The following is a 20,033-nucleotide window of genomic DNA, read 5'->3' on the forward strand; positions in this document are numbered from 1 at the left end:
AAAAGAGGACTTGAATTTGAAGTCATATTTCATGATGACTGTGATCCTCCTCTCTTAAAATAAAAGGTTGATTTAGCTTAGAGAAAATATAGGTCCCCACATCTCTTCTTCCCAAACTACATAGTAGGAAAACTTTCCCTGATGTAATGAAGGTGAATGAACCAAGAGTCTACAGAGAACTCGGTTCCTCTGCTAAATGAGTCACAAGGAGACATTACATGCGTGTCTCCTTGATTTTCTCCTCTGTAATTAGCATTGCTGTGATTAACCTTTCCTTCATTTAGGAAGGCTTCTTTGAAAAACTCTTCTGGGGAAGTAGACAGGAAGAAAAAGTATCAAGGGCCTGTCATTAAGTATCACTAGTTCACACAATGGAAACTTTTCCCCTAATGTGGAACCTAGCATCACACCTAGATTTCTCCCCTTTCACATGGCCTTCCTCTATAATTTTAAAAATAACATTAAGTACATGATAAATAATTCAGTCAGTTCATTCGTTCAACAGACATTGGCCACCTCCTACACGCTAGGTCTTGAGAAGACAGTGTCCTACCCCAGGCTGCTCAGCGTCCAGTGGGGGTGTCAAAATAGACAAGAATGTCACTAATGGAGCAGCACAAAAGCTCTTCTCTTGATCGCCTGATAAGTAAGAGGGGACTTAGGATTCGTGAGTCCCTGAGACTACAGGGAAAGGTTGACATTGGGTGCACTTCTGGGTGAATTTCGAAATCAATGATAAATATACATATATTTTTTAAACTCTTTTAACAGCCACAGGATATTCCCGATGGCCATCGTGCACCTCCCCCACTTGCGCAGAGAAGTAGCAGCACACGCAGCATCGACACACAGACACCTGGTGGAGCAGACAGGGGGAGCAACAACAGCAGCCGCTCTCAGTCTGTGTCCCCCACGTCATTCCTCACCATCTCCAACGAAGGTAGCGAGGAGAGTCCTTGTTCAGCTGATGACCTGCTTGTTGATCCTAGGGATAAAGGTACAATGCTGGAGGAATTTGTGGCTAGATGACGGTGAATACTACCCATTTTATCATTCTTCCTAGTCATTTTCTTGCAGAACACATACACTTGAGGCTACTAAAGTATTTGCTTTGCGATGTGTCGAAAACATAGATTTAAAAAATTGGAGCCCAAAACAGTAGGTTTTATTGTGATGATCAGGCAATGGTCTGGTTGAGTAGTTTATGGACTTTTTTTTTTTTTTTTAGCACTTGTTAATACAAGTTCTTTATAGTGAAAAAAATATTCTTTTTGGTATAAATAAGATGAACGTTTGTCTGAAAAACGCTTTGTTCTCTGTCACCTCACTAGTCATCAGTCTTTACTACCTTAATACTTCTTAATTGAATGTAAAGCCTTCAAGTTAGTGTCTTTTTGGTTTTATGTTTGTTGTAATTTAACAAGAATTAAACTGATTTATCTCAATGCAAAGTGAGTATTCAAGGTAAGTCTAGAGTAAAAAGTTGGAGACGGCTATTTGTACTATTAAACTATGCAAGTTAAAAATATAGTCTGGAGATATAAGCAGTTTGTATATTGATTAAAAATATTCACATCTTTAAAAACTTTTGGGTGTGTCTATATCAGGATGGTATTTTACTAGCCTTATTTTTTTTTATTCTAGTTACCGTGTATACTTGAGAGCGATAATATGAAAATTTATGTGTAAATTCTACAGCTCAGTTCGTTAGTCATTTATTTAGAACCTACGTGCAGTGTATTGAATGTCCTGAAACATTTCATTGCTATGATTGTCCATTACCACGAATCACCTAAAGCAGTGAGACTATAGCAAGTGCAGAGGGCATAAAATTCACCGAAGAAGTATCTTCAAACTATGGACCATTATAAACTGTTGTTATTTGGACTTTTTTTGTTTTGGGCTAGGTCAGATAAAACATGGCTGTTAAAATCTGCCCCCTTATTTCTGTTTTTACATGAGTAACATGTAGGAACTCCCTAAGTGTTGTGCTCTGCTGTATTTGATTTTAGGAGACTGGTGGTTTGTTGGCTTCTATGGATTTCCGTTTTAAGTAAACAGGACCGTGGTGCTACTGCTATCAAGAAATTTGTAGCTTAGCTGACACAGTCAGGCTGAAAAATTTAGAACAGCTACATGTAATATATCAAGAATTCTAAGTTTATGTAGTATAAACTGAGGACATCCCATTGGACAGGAATATCAGAGTAAGGAAATATTTTCTCTAATAGGGTTAAATTAGTTGGAAAGATTTTAAAAATTTTGAGTTGGACTTTGAAGAATGTTTTGGAAAGTAAACAGAGAAGAACATTTTAGGTAAAGGGAATTTTTCGCTCTACAGTATGCATATGTCTATGGCTATCCAGAGCAGAGATTATGAGCAGAGGAACAGAGAAGCCAAATTGAAATATTCTGAAGAGCACACCAAGAACAGACTATTTCAGAGACTTGTACTGGGAAAAATGAAAGTGGTGTTTGAGTCTGCGTGCTATGTGCAGAATAGAAATAAAGCAGCCAATTAGATGAGTACTCAATAGTACAGGATTAAGTGATACAGGTGTAGACTATGGTAATTGGAACTGAAGAAATAAAAATCCTTTATTTATGTATTTACTTAATAAACATGAATTAGCTCCTTTTTCTAAATCAGGATTTGTGTTAGGTATTGGGGTGATAGAGATGAATAAAACACTGTTTCTACCCTCAAATAGTTCATGGTGTGGAAGGAGGCCAGGAACAGTGCAATACGGTATGATTATATATTTATGTAGTAGTATTTCTTAATAATCCAATGTGTCATTTCTTTCAGAAAATGGGAACAATTCTCCTTTGCCCAAATATGCAACTTCACCAAAACCTAACAACAGTTACATGTTCAAAAGGGAACCTCCTGAGGGTTGTGAAAGGGTCAAAGTCTTTGAGGAATGCTCGTAAGTATGCTGCCCCCCTCAACTTGTATTACAGTTTTCAGATAAGCTGAAAGAATAGTACAGTGATCACCCATATATTCACTCCCAGATTCTACAGTTGTTAAAATTTTGTCTTCCTTTGCCTGTGTGTAGTGGTGTTTGTTTTTGCTGAACTGTTTGAAAATAAGTTGCAGACATCCCTGAATACATTTTAATATTCATTTCCCAAAAATAACCACAGTACTCCTAACAAGTTGCTGTTGACTCCAATTTATGGTGACCCCATGTGTATCAGAGTAGAGCTGTGCTCTGTAGAGTTTTCACTGGCTGATTTTTCAGAAGTAAATTGCAAGCACTTTTCTTCTGAGACGTCTCTGGGTGGACTTGAACCTCCAGCCTTTCGGTTAGCAGCCAAGTACTTTAACCAGAAATTCCTCAGTATTCTTGCATAACCACAATACCATTATGATACCTAAGAAAATTAACAGTAATGTTTAATATTAACTAATATCTAGTTGATATTCAAATTTCCTCATTTGACCCCAAAGTATCTTTATGGCTATTTTTTTTGAGCCTGTATCCAGTCAAGTTCACACATTGAATTTTGTAGTTTATTCAAGGAGGACCACAGATCTCTCTCCCTTATTTCAAGGATCAAATCTTCTTCAGTTTTTGTCTACTTTTGGTTTCTAGTTTCTTTAAAGATAAAGTATATATATATTTTTTTAATCTGCCAGTTCAGGAACCAGATTACTTTGTACAATAATACTACTTTGATGAAGATAACATAAGAAGCAAAATTTGAGACTAATACTAACTGGTGCCGTTGGTATGTGATCTTCTGAACATATGTGCTTCTGTTAGGTACTAATAATCAGCCACTCCCATTTTAAGCTTGTAATTCACTCAGAAAGTATCCAGCCTTGTGTTTTCAGTGGTTATGTCTTATTGCTTTACAAGTAGTGGCTACAGGATCTGAGATAGGTATGAACCTGAGCAAATTAGGTGATAAACATTATTTGGGATATGATGATAGTACTTAGTCCTGACCCTCAGTATTTGAGATAGGTATGAGCCTGAGCAAACTAGGTGATAAACATTTGGGATATGATGATAGTACTTAATCTGGACCCTCCAGTGTCACTATGGCTGCAAGTCCAAAAGCTCCCCTTCTGGCCTTTTCTGAATGTGAAACCTAAGAGACAATGTGGAGATTGTCCAGCCTTCTCCAATTCACACAATTTGCCTTCTTCCTCTATCGTGAACGTCTCAGAATAATTTAAAATATGGCATCCTTTTGTTCTTCTTATGTGGCTCCTCCTGTCTGTATTTCCTTTAACCTGAATTTTGAATAATCTTGCCATACAAAGAGCATTGTTTTTGAATCCTTTCAACTTCTCTACTAGGAAACACCAGCTGTCAGTCTCCCATCTGCTTATGTGACAGTAATTGAAAACTCTGTTTTAGCAAATGCTGATTTCAGTTTTTTCACTATGTCTATATATAAATTTTCACTGCTGCTGGCTGAGAGTTTTAGCCAGTATTTCTCCAGACTTGTTCCATGAACTCCTTTGCATCATAATCACCTAGGGTATAAGTTAAAACTGCAGATCTCCAGGCCCCATCCCAAGCCTAATGAATCAGTAAATATGGAAGTAGCACGTGGATTCTGCATTTTTAATAATATGATTTTTATACTTAATTTGAAAATGCTGGCTTAGATCTTTCCATGAGTTCTAAAGAAAAATCAGTTCGTCCAAATGGACATTTATTAAGTTGGGTTCTTTGATGTACTCATTGGCAGGTGGGATTTGACTGTTTCCATTGTTAGGTTCTGAGTCATAACGACTCTGTGTGTAACAGAACGAAATGTTGCTTGGTCCTGGTATGTTTGAGCCCAGTGTTGCAGCCACTGTTTGAGTCCGTCTTGTTGAAGGCCTTCCTCTTTTTCACTGACCCTCCACTTTACCAAGTCCAAAGTAAGGAAGAAAAAGTCTCTCCACCTTCACTTCTAATGAACATTCTGGCTGTACTTCTAAGACAGATTTGTTCATTCTTTCGGCAGTTGTGGTATATTAGTATTCTTTGCCAACACCACAATTCAGATGCATCAGTTCTTCTTTGGTCTTCCTTTTTTCATTGTCTAGCTTTCACATTCAACCATTTCAAGAGGTAGCATATGGTCAGGAACCGATGACACTGAAGGAAGAAGTCCAAGCTGCTCAGAAAGCATTGGCGAAAACAAGGCTCCAGGAATTGATGGAATATCAATTGAGATGTTTCAACAAACAGATGCAGCGCTGGAGGTGCTCACTTGTCTATGCCAAGAAATATGGAAGACAGCCTCCTGGGCAACTGACTGGAAGAGATCCATATTTATGCCTATTCCCAAAAAAGGTGATCCAACCGAATGTGGAAATTATAGAACAATATTATTATCGTACGCAAGCAAAATTTTGCTGAAGATCATTCAAAAATGGCTGCAGCAGTATATTGACAGGGAACTGCCAGAAATTCAGGCCACTTTCAGAAGAGGACGTGGAACCAGGGATATCATTGCTGATGTCAGACGGATCCTGGCTGAAAGCAGAGAATACCAGAAGGATGTTTACCTGTGTTTTATTGACTGTGCAAAGGCATTCGACTGTGTGGATCATAACAAATTATGGATAACATTGGGAAGAATGGGAATTCCAGAACACTTAATTGTGCTCATGAGGAACCTTTACATAGATCAAGAGGCAGTTGTTCGGACAGAACAAGGGGATACTGCACGGTTTAAAGTCAGGAAAGGTGTGTGTCAGGGTTGTATTCTTTCACCATACCTATTCAATCTGTATGCTGAGCAAATAACCCGAGAAGCTGGACAATATGAAGAAGAACGGGGCATCAGGATTGGAGGAAGACTAATTAACAAGCTGCATTATGCAAATGACACAACCTTGCTTGCTGAAAGTGAAGAGGACTTGAAGCGCTTACTAATGAAGATCAAAGACCACAGCCTTCAGTACGGATTTCACCGTAACATAAAGAAAACAAAAATCCTCACAACTGGACCGATGAGCAACGTCATGATAAACGGTGGAAAAATTGAAGTTGTCAAGGATTTCATTTTACTTGGATCCACAATCAACAGCCATGGAAGCAGCAGTCAAGAAATCAAAAGACGCATTGCATTGGGTAAATCTGCTGCAAAAGACGTCTTTAAAGTGTTGAAGAGCAAAGATGTCACCCTGAAGACTAAGGTGCGCCTGACCCAAACCATGGTATTTTCAATCGCATCATATGCATGTGAAAGCTGGACAATGAATAAGGAAGACCGAAGAAGAGTTGACACCTTTGAATTGTGGTGTTGGTGAAGAATATTGAATATACCATGGACTGCCAGAAGAAGGAATAAATCTGTCTTGGAAGAAGTACAACCAGAATGCTCCTTAGAAGCAAGGATGGTGAGACTGCGTCTTACATACTTTGGACATGTTGTCAGGAGGTATCAGTCTCTGGAGAAGGACATCATGCTTGGCGAAGTACATGGCAGTGGAAAAGAGGAAGACCCTCCACAGGGTGGATTACTGATACCGTGGCTGCAACCTTGGGCTCAAGCATAACAACGACTGTAAGGATAGCTCAGAACCGGGCAGTGTTTTGTTCTGTTGTCCATAGGGTCGCTATGAGTCAGAACTGACTGGAGGATGGCACCTAACAACAACAACAGCTTTCGCATGCATATGAAGTGATTTAAAAGACCGAGGCTTGGGTCAGGCACTCCTTAGTCATCAGTGACATCTTTGCTGTCTAAGATTTTAAAGAGGCCCTTTGCAGCAGATTTGCCCAATGCAGGAAACCCTGGTGGTGTAGAGGTTAAGTGCTAGGGCTGCTAACCAAGAGGTCAGCAGTTCAAATCCACCAGACGCTCCTTGGAAACTATAGGGCAGTTCAACTCTGTCCTATAGGGTCACTGTGAGTCAGAATCAACTCAATAACAGTGGGTTTGGTTTTTTTTTTTTTTTTTGCCCAGTGCAATGCATTGTTTGATTTCTTGACTGTTGCTTCCACGGACATTGATTTGTGGATCCAAGTAAAATGAAATTCCTGGCAACTTCAATGTTTTCTCTGTTTATTGTGATGTTACTTATTGGTCCAGTTGTGAGGATTTTTGTTTTCTTTATGTTGAGGTGTAATCCATACTGAAGGCTGTAGTCTTTGATCTTCATCAGTAAGTGCTTCAAGTCCTCTTCGCTTTTAGCAAAGAAGGTTGTGTCATCTGTAGGATTTACCTAAGTGCAGAGAAATGGCTGATTGGCTCAAAAAGAAATTGAAATTTTTAGAAATCTCTTTGTTGCTGCTGTTGTTTTAATTTTTTTTATTGTTTTCTTTACAATATATTTTTATTTATACTGGCAGTCTCTGGGTTACTAACGTCTGACTTATGGACAAATCATCCTTAAGACTGGCCTGTCATAAAGCATATTATATTAAAAAGTTTAGTGAAATATATACATTGGTTTGTAGTAATGCATGCACTGCTTTGTGATACTCATGAAGACATAATGTGGTTTAGAAGTGTTTTTTAAGTGTTTTATAAGCATAGAAAGGTAAAAAATATACTATATACTAAGACAAACGTTTGACCAGCTGATGCTAACAACACATGTACATGTTCCCACTTAATCTACAAATTCAACTTAAAAACAGACTTAGGAATGGATCTTGTTCATAACCCGAGGACTGCCTGTGTAAATACACTTGCCAATTCAACATTTCTCAAATGTATAATTTAGTGATATTGTTTATATTAATCATGCTGTGCAACCATCACCGATAATCGTTGTTGAATTTCCCATTAGAAATGACTGAGTGGATTTTGTTTGTAGGTTGATGTCCTGTGATATCTGCTTAGATGATTACATGTGGGAAATTTCTCAGAACTTACTATCTGAGCTATATACTAGTACATTGTTTGTGTCTAAAGGGAGGGAAGAAAGGACAGGTATGTGTGTGTATATTTATTAATGGCTAGTTATAGCAATTGATCAGTGAAAAACAGGGTAAACTCTAACACGTTACATGTTTTATGGCACATTCATCTGTTAATAGAAGGTAAAACATACTCTTCTTTATGTACAAATTTTACTGATATAAAGCTTGCGAAGTGCACAAAAGCCTATTTATTTTTAAACATTTTAATTTAGTTCCAAAAACAAATTAACACCACAGCAAAAAAAAGACAAATAATCCAGTTTTAAAAATGGGCAAAGGAAATGAACAGACACTTCACCAAAGAAGACATTCAGGCAGGATGTTAATAAACATATGAAAAAAATGCTGATGATGATTAGCAATTAGATGCAAATTAAAACTACCATGAGATATCATCTCACCCCAACATTACTGGCACTGATTAAAAAACAAAATAACAAATGTTGGCAAGGAGTGGGGAGATTGGAACTCTTAAACGCTGCTGGTGGGAATGCAGAATGGTACAAGCACTATGAAAAACTGTATGGTGCTTCCTCAAAAAGCTAGAAATAGAAATACCATATGATCCAATAGCTTCCTTGTACAGTCCTTAGAATTTTCTATGTATCGAATCATATCATCTGTGAATAGGGATAGTCTTACTTCTTCCTTACCAATGTGGATGCCCTTTATTTCTTGTCTTATTGCTCTTGCAAGGACTTCCAATACAATGTTGAATAAAAGTGGTGATAAAGGGCATCCTTGTCTGGTTCCCGTTCTCAGGGGGATTGCTTTCAGATTTCTCATTGAGGATAATATTGGCTGTTGGTTTTGTATACGTTTCCTTTGTTACGTTGAGGAATTTCTCTTCTCTTCCTATTTTTCTGAGAGTTTTTGTTCGGAATGAATGTTTGACTTCATCAAATGCTTTTTCTGCTTTGGTTGATATGATCATGTGATTCTTTTTCTTTGTTTTATTTATGTGTTGGATTACATTGATTGATTTTCTAATGTTGGATCAACCTTGCATGCCTGGTATGAATCCCACTTGGTCTTAATGCATTTTTTTTTTTTTTTTTTTGGATATGCTGTAGTTTTCTATTGGCTAGAATTTTGTTGGGAATTTTTGCATTTATATTCATGAAGATATTGGTCTGTAGTTTTCTTTTTTAGTGATGTCTTTGCCTGGCTTTGATATTAGGGTTATGCTGGCTCAATAAAATGGGTTTGGCTTAATAGAATGGGTTTGGTTTTAGGGTTATGCTGGCTTAATAGAATTAGGGTTATGCTGGCTTAGTAGAATAGAATAGTATTCCTTCCTTTTCTGTGTTCTGGAATATTCTGAGTAGAATTGGTGTCAGTTCTTCTCTGAATGTTTGATAAAATACTCTAGTGAAGCCACCTGGACCAGGGCTTTTTTTAAAACACCCCTTTCAATTTCTTCTTTTGTTAAGGGTCTGTTCAAATTTTCTACCTCTATTTGTGTGTGTTTAGGTCAGTGGTGTGTTTCTAGAAATTGGTCCATCTCCTCTAAGGTTTTCATATTTGTTGGAGTACAATTTTTTGTAGGATTCTTTTATGATCCTTTTTATTTCAGCTGGTTTTGTTGTAATGTCACCCATCTCATTTCTTATTTGGGTTTTTTGCATCTTCTCCTGTTTTTCTTTTGTCAGTTTAGCTAGTGGTTTGTTAATTTTATTAATCCTTTCAAAAAACCAGCTTTTCATCTTATTGATTCTATTGTTTTTCCATTCTGTTTCATTTATTTCTGCTCTGATTTTTATTATTTCATTTCTTCTGGCAACAGTGGGCTTCTTTTGCTGCTCTCTTCCTAATCAAGTTGTAGGGTTACTGTTTTGATTTTTGGCCTTTTTTCCTTTTTGATGGACGTTTCTCACTCTAAATTGACTTCTGAGCACTGCTTTTGCTCTGTCCCAAAGGTTTTGGTATGTTGTGCTTCTGTTCTCATTTGATTCTAGGAATTTTTAAATTTCATCTTGGATTTATTTTTTTACCCAATAATTTTAAGCAGGGTGTTACTTAGTTTCCATTTATTAGATTTTTTTTTTTTCTTGCTCTCCCTGTTACTGATTTCTGCTTTCTTAGTGTTGTGGTCAGAGAAGATGCTTTGTAGTATTTCTGTGTTTTTGAATTTGTTGATGCTTGCTTTAGCCTAAAATGTGGTCTATTCTGGAGAATGATCCATGAACATTGGAGGAGAATGTGTACTTTGCTGCTACTAGGTGATATGTTCTGTATATGCCTATGAGGTCAGATTGGTTGATTGTGGTGTTCAGAGCTTCTGTGTCTTTGTTGAGTTTCTAACTCTTCTGTCCTTCACTGAAAGTTGTGTGTTAAAATCTCCTGGTATTGTAGAAGTGTCTGTTTCTCTTTTCAGTGATGTTAGTTTGTTATATATATTTTGGAGCTCTGTTATTGGGTGTGTATATATTTATTAGGTTATGACCTCTTGGTGGATTGGCACTTTAATCACTACATAATGTCCTTCTTGTCTTTTATAGTGGATTTTGCTTTAAAGTGTATTTTATCAGAGATTAACATTGCCACTCCTGCTCTTTTTGGTCATTACTTGCTTGATAAATCTTTTCCTGTCCTTTAAGTTTTAGTTTATTTATATCTTTGTGTCTAAGGTGTGTCTCTGCAAACAACATATTTATGGGTCGTTTTTTTTTTTTTTTTAATTCATTCTGCCACTCTCCGTCTCTTTACTGGTGCATTTAGGCCATTTACATTCAGTGTGATTATCAATAGGTATGAGTTTATTGCTGTCATTTTCTTAAAATTTTTTATGTGGTGTTTACTGTTTTTTCGTTCCACTTAGTTTTCTTTGCTGTTTTTTTATCGTGGTTTGTCTTCTCATTTGCTTTGTTGCTTTTGGTTTTGTGTGTGCTGAATCTTTATAATTTTCTTCTTTCGTGTTTTGATGAGTAGGTTTGTTGACTTTCTTTGTGGTTACCCTGGAATTTGCCTTTATCTTCCTAAGTTTAAAGGAGTAATTTATTTCTTTATATCGCCTTGACTTCCTCTCCATATGAAAGTTCTAAACCTATTCCCTTTATTCCCCCTCTATGTTTTGAAGTGGTCATCAGTTACAGATGAATGTCTCTGGTTCACTGTTGTGCATCTTTTAGCTTTATTTTATTTTTGAGACTTCTTTATCTTGGTTGATATCTATCTGATGCTGTCATGTGTTTTAATTTCAAGTTTTGTCTGGTGTGTTGTTAGTTTTCTGTCTGAAGGACTTCCTATAATATTTCTTATAAAGTTGGTCAGGTTTTTACAAATTCTTTTAATTCTGTCTATCTGGAAATGTCCTAATTTCACCATCATATTTGAGGGATAATTTTGCTGGATATGTAATTCTTGATTGGCGGTTTTTTTCTTTCAAGCTTTTATATATATATTATCCCATTGCTTTCTTGCATGCACAGTTCCTGCCAAGTAATCAGAACTTGATCTTATCAGTGCCCCTTTGTAAGTGATCTTTTGCTTTTCCTGAGCTGCTTTCAGCATTCTTTCTTTGTCTTTGATTTTGGAAAATTTGATTATCACATGTCTTGGTGTTCTTCTATTGGGACCTATCCTGTATGGGGTTCATTGTGCTTCTTGAATGGTTATCTTCTCATCTTTCATGATATTAGGGAAGTGTTCTGTCAAAATATCTTCCACAATTCTCTCAGCTTTTTGTTGACTCCTTCCCTTCTGGGATTCCATCATGCTTAAGTTATTCTTCTTGATGGTGTCCCACATAAGTCTTAGGCTTTCTTCACTCTTTTTTTTATTGCTTCCTGAACAGATTAGTGTCAAGGAGTTGGTCTTCTATTCCACTGATCCAGTCTTCCATTCTTTAAATTCTACTCGTATGATTTTCTTTTGAGTTGTCAATTTCTGCCATTTTACTGTTAAGCTTCTGGATTTCTAGTTGCTACTTCTGTATTGTTTTCAATTGTATATTTTGTCATTTTGTCCTTGAATTGTTTTCCTGAATTTTTCTACTGTTTTGTCTGTGTTCTCCGTAGTTTTGTATACATTTTCCTTGATTCCTTTGAGGACCCTATACATAAGCCTTTTGAATTGCTTATCAGGAAGCTTCATTACTTTTTCTTCCTCAGGGAGAATTTCTAGTTATTTATTATGGTTACTTGCTGGTGCCATCTTGCCCTCCTCTTTAGGTAGTTTACTATTGTCTGTTGTTTCCAAGACATTAAGGGATTATTGTATTTATTTTTCATTTTTGTAATTGTTTGAAGGGTCCTTGTTTTGGTGATTCCTGTAGGTGTGGCTGGAGTGGTGCTCTGGTCACTGGACTGGCTGTGCTGGAGCCCTCCATACCTGTCTTTGGGCAGGTGGAGTGGTGAGTAGGTTTGGGCATTTGAGTCTCGGTTTACTACTCTTGCTGGGCAGCTGAGGGTGGGTTGGTTTGGCTTTGGCCTCCATCTCTTTTCATTTTGGTGGTTCAGGAGCTGTGAATGATGCTCTCCGTGTAGATGGAGTAACTGGTGTGGTGGGCAAATGGGGGCGTGCTCCTTTCCTCTCACTGGTTGTGAGGGGGTTATGGGTGGTAGATGAGGGGCAGCGGCGGGGGGACATTCACACAGTCGCTTTACCTCCACCTCCTCCTGGGCAGGGGGAGGGAGGAAGGAACGGCAGGCAGATATTCACTCCATCTCGCTGCAAATGTCCATGATGGGAGGAGGGAGGAAGGTGTGATGGTGGGTATGTGCACTCACTCTTCTTCCACCCTAGCTAGGCAAGGGGAGGGAAGAAAGGGCTTCAGTGCGTATAATCGTAGCTCCTCTGCCCCTTGCTAGGTGGGATAAAGGTTGGATTCGATGCTGGCGGATCCGCACATGGTGACGTCACCACCCATCAGGCAAGGGGAGGAAGGAAGGGGCTGTAGGGGTTGCACGCATAATCACATTTTCTCTACCCCTCACTAAGGGGGTTAAGGTGTGGAGTTGCTGCTAGCAAATGCGCCTCATGTCAGGTGGGGGGAGGGAGGAAGGGACTGCAGGGGCAGAGAGATGTGTGCACAGTCAAGGCTCTTCGGCCCCTAGCTGGGTGAATTAAGGGATAGAGTCACGTCTGAGAGGTGTGCGCATCGGGCAAGGATAGGGAGGAAGGAGCTGCTGGGGGATGTGCACGCACTTGTGTTTCCTCTGCTCTTCCCTGGGCAGGGTTAAGGGAGAGAGTTGCCCCTGGCAAATGCAAGCACAGTGATGCCGTCTTGTGTCATTTGGTAGGGGCAGAGGAAGGGAGGGGCTGCAGTGCAATGTGTGCACAGTCATAGTTCCTCTGCCCCTCGCTGGGCAGGCTGAGTCATGCCTGGTGGTTGCACTCACAGAAGTGCCACCTTGCGCCAGATGTGGGGAAGGAGAAGGGAGGAGTTGGCAAACTCTCTCGCTGTTCCACTGCTGGTGTCCTCCACCAGGCCCTTGGGGGGAGTAGGTGGCAGTCAGTCACACACAGGGATCCGCCTAGTCTATTGCTCATCGAGAGGGCAAGGGGGAGTAGTGGGTATGGTTGAGAAGAGGATAGGCTAGTGTCATGGTTCCCCAGTCAGGCAAAGCAGTTGGGGTATGGAGCCCTCTGCTGCCTCTGATGAGGAGGATGGGATGTGAGGGAGTGTGCGTTCCTCCTGCTAAGATACGTGGGAGCCAGGGTACCTGTGTCTGCTGCAGCCAGCGAGCAGAACCTTTCCTTTCTCAAGTGCAAGGAGGGGATGCCCCTGAGGGACCGGTTGAGTGGGAGAGCTTCTGCCAACACTCAGTGAGTCTACCACCTCATGCGTGCACTCAGCATCTGAGGACAAGGGCCACTGCTCCTGAGTATTTCCAGTTCAGGATTTGGTACCCTCCCTGTCTTTGCTTCTTTCTGTGTGTGCGTCCATAGAGGTTCTTTATCCCTTTTGGGAAAGTCGTGAAGTTGCCATGCTGTTTTCTTCATCCAGGGTCGCTGCTGGCTTTGTCCTAACTTAGCCATGGCGGGCCTGGATACTGGCTGACCCCTGCCATTCCATTTTACTCCTTTTTCTCTGCTTTCCTTACTCCTTTCAATCGGTATTCGGTTCAGTCCTTAGACTTCCTTTTTCATGTTCAGGTTTCCTGAATTGTTATCTGCTTCTGTTTTACTCAGTTTTTTTGATCTTTGGTGTGCAAGGCGGGAGAGGGGACAGGGAGACTCTGTGGTGTGTGTGACTAAGCTGCCATCTTCGCTCTGCCCCCTGTTCTTAACCTTTTTGTGCTGTGAACCCCTTTGTCTCGTGAAACTTATGGATTCCTTCTCAGAATAATGTTTTGAAATGCATCAAATAAAATATATAGAATTACAAAGGAGACAAATTGTACTGAAACATACTCTGTCCCCAGCTGTTCCCTCCTCCTAAGAACTACAAATTTAGTCCATTTCCCATGTGTAGATTAGGAGCTTGAGGGCAGGGCTCATACTTGATCTTTGTGCTCTCAGAATCTAGTGCAAACTTGGCTTACTTAGATTTTTATTGAATGGAATTGTTATAGGGAGAGCTAAGAACTGTACTTTGATCTTATGATCATAGGATCTTTTCCACCTGAGTCTTGATTTACTTAGGTTCTCCCACAAGCCTTGGAAAAAACCATGATAGTAGAACATATTTTTATCTCTAAAGTTTTGCCTTAGGAAGTTCATTATTCATATTGGCAATCTTAGATCTACATTGGAAAGCAGTTGGCGGTATCCAGAGCCACCAGTAGGGCACTGGAGCTCACCAGGGAACTGGAAGCAGCAACGGTGAATACTTCCCTTCTAGCATTCCAGCATATGTGTTTTGAGTCATATGTCTAATACAACGTTGGTCCTTGGAAGTTGAAGCTTGTCTTAGTTATCCAGTGCAGCCATAACAGAAATACCACAAGTGGATGGCTTTAGCAAAGAGAAATTTATTTTCTCACAGCCTAGTAGGTTACAAGTCCAAATTCAGGGCGTCGGCTCAAGGGGAAGGCTTTCTGTCCCTGTCGGCTCTGGAAGAAAGTCTTTGCCCTCAATCTTTCCATGGTCGAGGAGCTTCTAAGGTGCAGGAACCCTGGGCCCAAAGGATGTGCTCTGCTCCTGGTGCTGCTTTTTTGGTGGTATGAGTTTTCCAACTCCCTGCTTGCTTCCTTTTCCAGTTATCTCTTGAGAGATACAAGGTGGTGCAGGCCACACCCAGGGAAACTCCCTTTACCTTGGATCAGGGAGGTGACCTGAGTAAGGTGGTATTACAATCCCACCCTAATCTTTCAACCTAAGTTTACAGTCACAAAATGGAGGACAATCACACAGTACTGGGAATCATGGCCTAACCAAGTTGATGTATTTTTTGGGGGACACAATTCAACCCATGACATTCCACCCTTTGGACCCCCAAAAATCACATTCTTGTAACATGCAAAACATATTCACCCTGTCATATCATAGCAAAAGTCTTAACTCCCAAGTCCAAAATCCAAAAATTGCTCTTCGTCTGTGAAATCTAGAATACAAGTTATCTGCTTCCAAGGGTGCAGTGGCAGAACAGGCACAAGCTAGAGATTTCCTTAACAGATGGACAAAATTGGAGGAAAAGAAGGCATAACAGGCACCAAGCAAGTCAGCAGAACACATTACATTAGCCCTCAAAGCTTTGAAAATACTCCCCTGTTCTCTGAGAGTGTTTACACAGTGTCCCTGCCCTCGGACTCTAGGTATTGGCCACGCTCTCCAGGTTCTCAGCAGAGGCCCCTTGGCTCTAGGCCTCAACTCTGCCTTCCAGTCCCACTGGTACGGCAACTCTGCTCCCTCAGCTTTAGGCACACCATTCTCCTCAACCATCTGAGTGGCAGTTCCACCCTTAGAAACACCAGAGGCCATGGCTCCACCCTTTGAAACCCCTGAGGTCATGGCCATACCTTTTGAGACTGAGGCAGCTCAGCTTCTTGTGTTCCTTGTCTCTTTAGCTTCTGCTTCATGTTTTTTTTGGCATCTCAGCTTCTAGGGCCTCACACCCGCATCTGCTCTGCTGGGTCAAGTGTTCTAAAGCTCTGTAGCTGTACCAGTAAGTGCCTGGAGGCACCCCACTCCGCCAGGAAGCCTGCTGTGCACAGGCACTCAGCTCTCTCGCTCTGTGGGTCGGCTCCAGTGCTGTCTGGTGCTGGTCTCCTGGTTTTGCTGCTGTCGGTTCTCTGCCGCTGCAGGTTCTCTGCTGCACTGGGTCCTCTGCCACTGTCGCAGCTCTCCCCATTCACAGTTTCAAAACCACTTCCATGTTTTAGGTATCTGTTAGAGCAGCATGCCACTCTCTCGGTACCAAGTTCTGTCTTAGTCATCAAAGTTTTTAATAGCCCAAGTTTTGCCTTCCATTTATGTATCTCTGAGTTAACTGTTGTAAAAATAAATAAAAATACTTATTTCCAGTGTTGAGTGACCTAAAAGTGTTGTTTTGTCTATTCTGTGTCTAGGCCAAAACAACTTCATGAAATTCCAGCTTTTTACTGTCCTGACAAGAACAAGGTGAATTTTATTCCTAAAAGTGGCTCAGCTTTCTGCCTCGTCAGCATCCTCAAGCCACTCCTTCCCACACCAGATCTTACCCTCAAGGGCTCGGGCCACAGCCTGACAGTCACCACTGGCATGACAACCACTCTGCTGCAGCCTATTGCTGTGGCCTCCGTGTCTACAAACACAGAGCAAGACCGAGTCTCTCGAGGAACGAGTACCGTCATGCCGTCATCCTCTCTACTTCCACCACCAGAACCCATCGAGGAAGCTGAAGGTTAAGTCCCGGCACTGTGTGGCCATTGTTCTGGGAAACTGAGAACCTCCTCAGATCACTTGACTCTGACGGCATCATGCGCTCCCAGTTGGCAGTGATGTGCTCCAGCTTTCCACAGCAACATGTGACAGTGAGGCTTCTAGAAGGAAGCAGCCTCTCTGATGGCTCTGCCCTGCTCATGAAGGCCAACCCTCAGTTCTTAGCCTGCTTTTTCCTAAAGCACGGATTGAAACAAGAAAGGTCTCATTCTTTACTTTTGGAGGGCTGATATCTCATTGCTTTTGTTCTCAAATTAGACTTAAAAAAACAACTGATCCCTGCAAACATGAATCCTGAAGGGAGACGTGAACGATGCTGCAAGAACCATCTTTTATATGAAAACGACTATTTTATAATTCCAATGTTACATTTTCTGAAACAGGATGTTCAAAAGATTCTTTGGTGGCCTCTGTTTCTTGTTTCCCTTTCTAGATGTGTGCTTTTCTCAGCTGTTCTCAGCTTTGGGACCAAAGGGATTAATTGTTGACATTTTTCCAACAGTCTTAAACTCATGACTATGTTCTCCTCCTCCCAAACCAGAATTGATAGGTAAATGCATTGGACAAATATATATGAAAAGAGATAAAAAGCAATATTAGTACATTATGTGATTTATGTTTTTTTGATGTCAGAAGTTTGTGCTTTGGGTGAAATGTTTGTAAAACTGATGTTTTCTTCACTACTCCTGTACACATTTCACGATGTGGTCAGAAAAATTATAGTCCAGAGACAAGTGCTTTAATATGTTCTCACCCATCATTGGAACTTGGTTTTAAAGTCAGTGAACCGAAAGGAAATTACCCAGCGTTGATTGCCAGCTAGGAGTAAGGAGTCCCTTTCCTATTCTGCGAAATGTGTATCACATGATCTTTCTCCTTTACCGCAGATCTCATTCTGCCTTTAACCATCACTGTATCATAGCCCCAGGAGATCCTGAAATGGCTGTGCATGGATTCCCTCCTTTGCTTTTGTGATGTTGTTGTCTTGTGGATTTGGTCAGGGTTAGTAGTTTGCCAGGAGTGTAATCCATTGAATAGCAATCCGTAGCCGCAGAATCTTGTGACTGACATTTTCTTTATGGTGGTTGGCACTGAGATTTGTTGCCTACAGATTTTGCTAGCTTCCTCCGCAGCATTCCACACAGTGGGGAAAACAGATAAGGATAACTTTGGAGCATAAACAACAGGCACCTCTGAAAAATTCATGCAGTTTTGGATTTGGGTTCATCCTAATACACATCACTGCCAGTATCACAGGATAACAGATAATTTCATTTCTGGGTATGTGGTAGTGACGTTAAGGAGCTGCTCTTTTTTTCAAAAAATGAGTTTCAGCAAACAGTGCTGATAAAAAGCATCCTTCTGAGATTTTTATGTACTATCTTATGATGCAATAATTTAATTTTCCTATACATATTGTAGGCAGAATAAAATCTTAAATACTTATAAAAGGAGTTCTGCTTTGACAGTCAGTACATCACTTTGTCGAGACGTAGCTCATTGAGAGAACCTAGTGGTAGCAATAAATCTTCTGAAAGGACTACCTTATACTCATTGCACCTTTAAAGCAGTTAAGTATTTTAAAAGGTGCCCTGTAAGTTTAAAATGGCGCCATATTTAGGTAAGTCAGATAAATCCAGACGTTCGTAAGTCTGTCTGTCAGGTTTTAGTTTGTAAGTCGGGTGATTTTTGCTACCTTTTCCATCCAAAGCTGATTTACTTGGGACTTTACATTATGGCTTCTAAAGCGGTAAAAGCTCAGTTATTTGGGGGCTGAATTTTCTGGCTGGTGGTTTTTTGAGAACTTTATTTCTCTACCTTCTCTGTTATTATGCCTCTTGATTATGCCATTTCACCACTGAGCATCCATCCACTCCATCAGAGGTGCAGAAGGAAAGGTAAACTGAACGGTGGAGGAGGAAGTTAAAAACAAGGTTAAAAAAAACCCCAAAACTTCCGTTTTAGGATTACCTGAAGTGGGTTAAATCTCTGCTCTTTTCTTTGCCTTACACTTTTCTTCTTCTGTCTCCTTCCCTACACGTCACAATGGTATCTTACACCTAGAATGCCACTTTGTAAACAGTTTTTCCCTTTTACTCTGTTGTGCGCGTTTGTCTCATTCACACCCTTCTGTGGAGTTACCATGTATCTTTAAAGTAATTTAAAGTTGTAATGGAAGAAAAGTTTAAGATTCATTATTTACATAGTCTTAAAAACAGAACTTCTAGCTTAATATTTGGTTCTAAGGAGAATGTGAACTTGCAAGTAAATGAATTGTATGACAAACCAAACGGATCCCTCAGGTTTGGGAGAAAGAGAGCCTGAGATTTGAAAAAGAAAGGTACAAGGTACAAACAACCCTAACCGCCAGTGCCAAAGGGCTAATTTTTAAGCATATAAGCTTTATTGCAGTCTTAGAAAAATATTAACTGTAGGTCCATTCAGCTGTTTTATTTAACCCCTAGTTCACAGGTGTCTATTCTCAGTAGAATGTATAATACTGTTTTCTATAGTTACATTCCTTAGTTCTCATGTTATTCTATAGAAAACTGTATAGAAGGTAAAAAATGAGAATAGCTTCAACGGGATTATAATTTCAAATTTTTTGAAATTTAAATAAATTTACTTCCATTACAGTAAAAGAGATGGGTGGCATCTATCTTTTAGCAAAAGAAGCTTTATTCTCTGGTTATTATTCACTTTGTCAATCTTAGTTACTTTCTACCTTAGACAAGTTCTTCCTTTTGATGATAAAACTTATATAAGTTTACTATTTCTGATCATGACTAAGTCTTTAACTGGTCATGGCTTTTGTGAGCAATTATGTTTTTAAAATAACCCATTTTACCTCTCTGGTTAATATGGTGAGCGTGGTTGCCAAAATTATTTTTGACCTGGATTCTTCATTTTGTTTAAAGCGTATCTTATATTTATGACCACAAGTCAGATCAGCCTTTTAGAAGGTGCTATTGCTAACTGTGGAATAACTGGCAACACGAAAGGCCTTTAAAAAAAAAAAAAATTTTTTTTTTTTTAATGGTTGGTGTTTACTGGAAGACGGTATTAAAAAAAAAAAAAGGCAGAATTTAAAACCGTCTGTATGGCCAGGATTAGGACTAGGTTGTCAAGATTTTATTTCTTTTGTTAAAAGAAATAAAAATTGCCACTACTGAATTTACTTTCCTAGACTCGGCGGCAGTGGGGGCGGGGGGGAGGGAGTGGGGTGGAGATTCTAAACTTAAGATTCATTCCTTAAAGTTTGGGATTTTGATGTCTCAAAACAGGACCGATGAAAGTGCTGAATTTGCAAAATAAAGCTAAGAATATTTAACTCCGCAC

General features: G+C 39.9%; 1 protein-coding gene across 2 annotated transcripts in view; it reads left to right on the plus strand.

The window, feature by feature from the left end:
- Positions 1–19,729, plus strand: part of FAM117B (family with sequence similarity 117 member B) — an 87,812-nt gene extending 68,083 nt beyond the window's left edge. The window contains exons 6-8 of one of the 2 annotated variants that reach the window (XM_049887897.1): positions 772–997; positions 2,810–2,930; positions 16,343–19,729. In XM_049887897.1, coding sequence (XP_049743854.1) covers positions 772–997; positions 2,810–2,930; positions 16,343–16,661 — 666 coding nt within the window. In that variant the 3' untranslated portion in view covers positions 16,662–19,729. The remainder of the gene's footprint in view (positions 1–771; positions 998–2,809; positions 2,931–16,342) is intronic. The other variant, XM_049887898.1, reaches the window with a different exon arrangement.
- The last annotated feature ends 304 nt before the right edge of the window (positions 19,730–20,033 follow it).

The sequence above is a fragment of the Elephas maximus genome, chromosome 6, assembly GCF_024166365.1.
Source record: "Elephas maximus indicus isolate mEleMax1 chromosome 6, mEleMax1 primary haplotype, whole genome shotgun sequence".
NCBI classification, from domain to species: Eukaryota; Metazoa; Chordata; class Mammalia; order Proboscidea; family Elephantidae; genus Elephas; species Elephas maximus.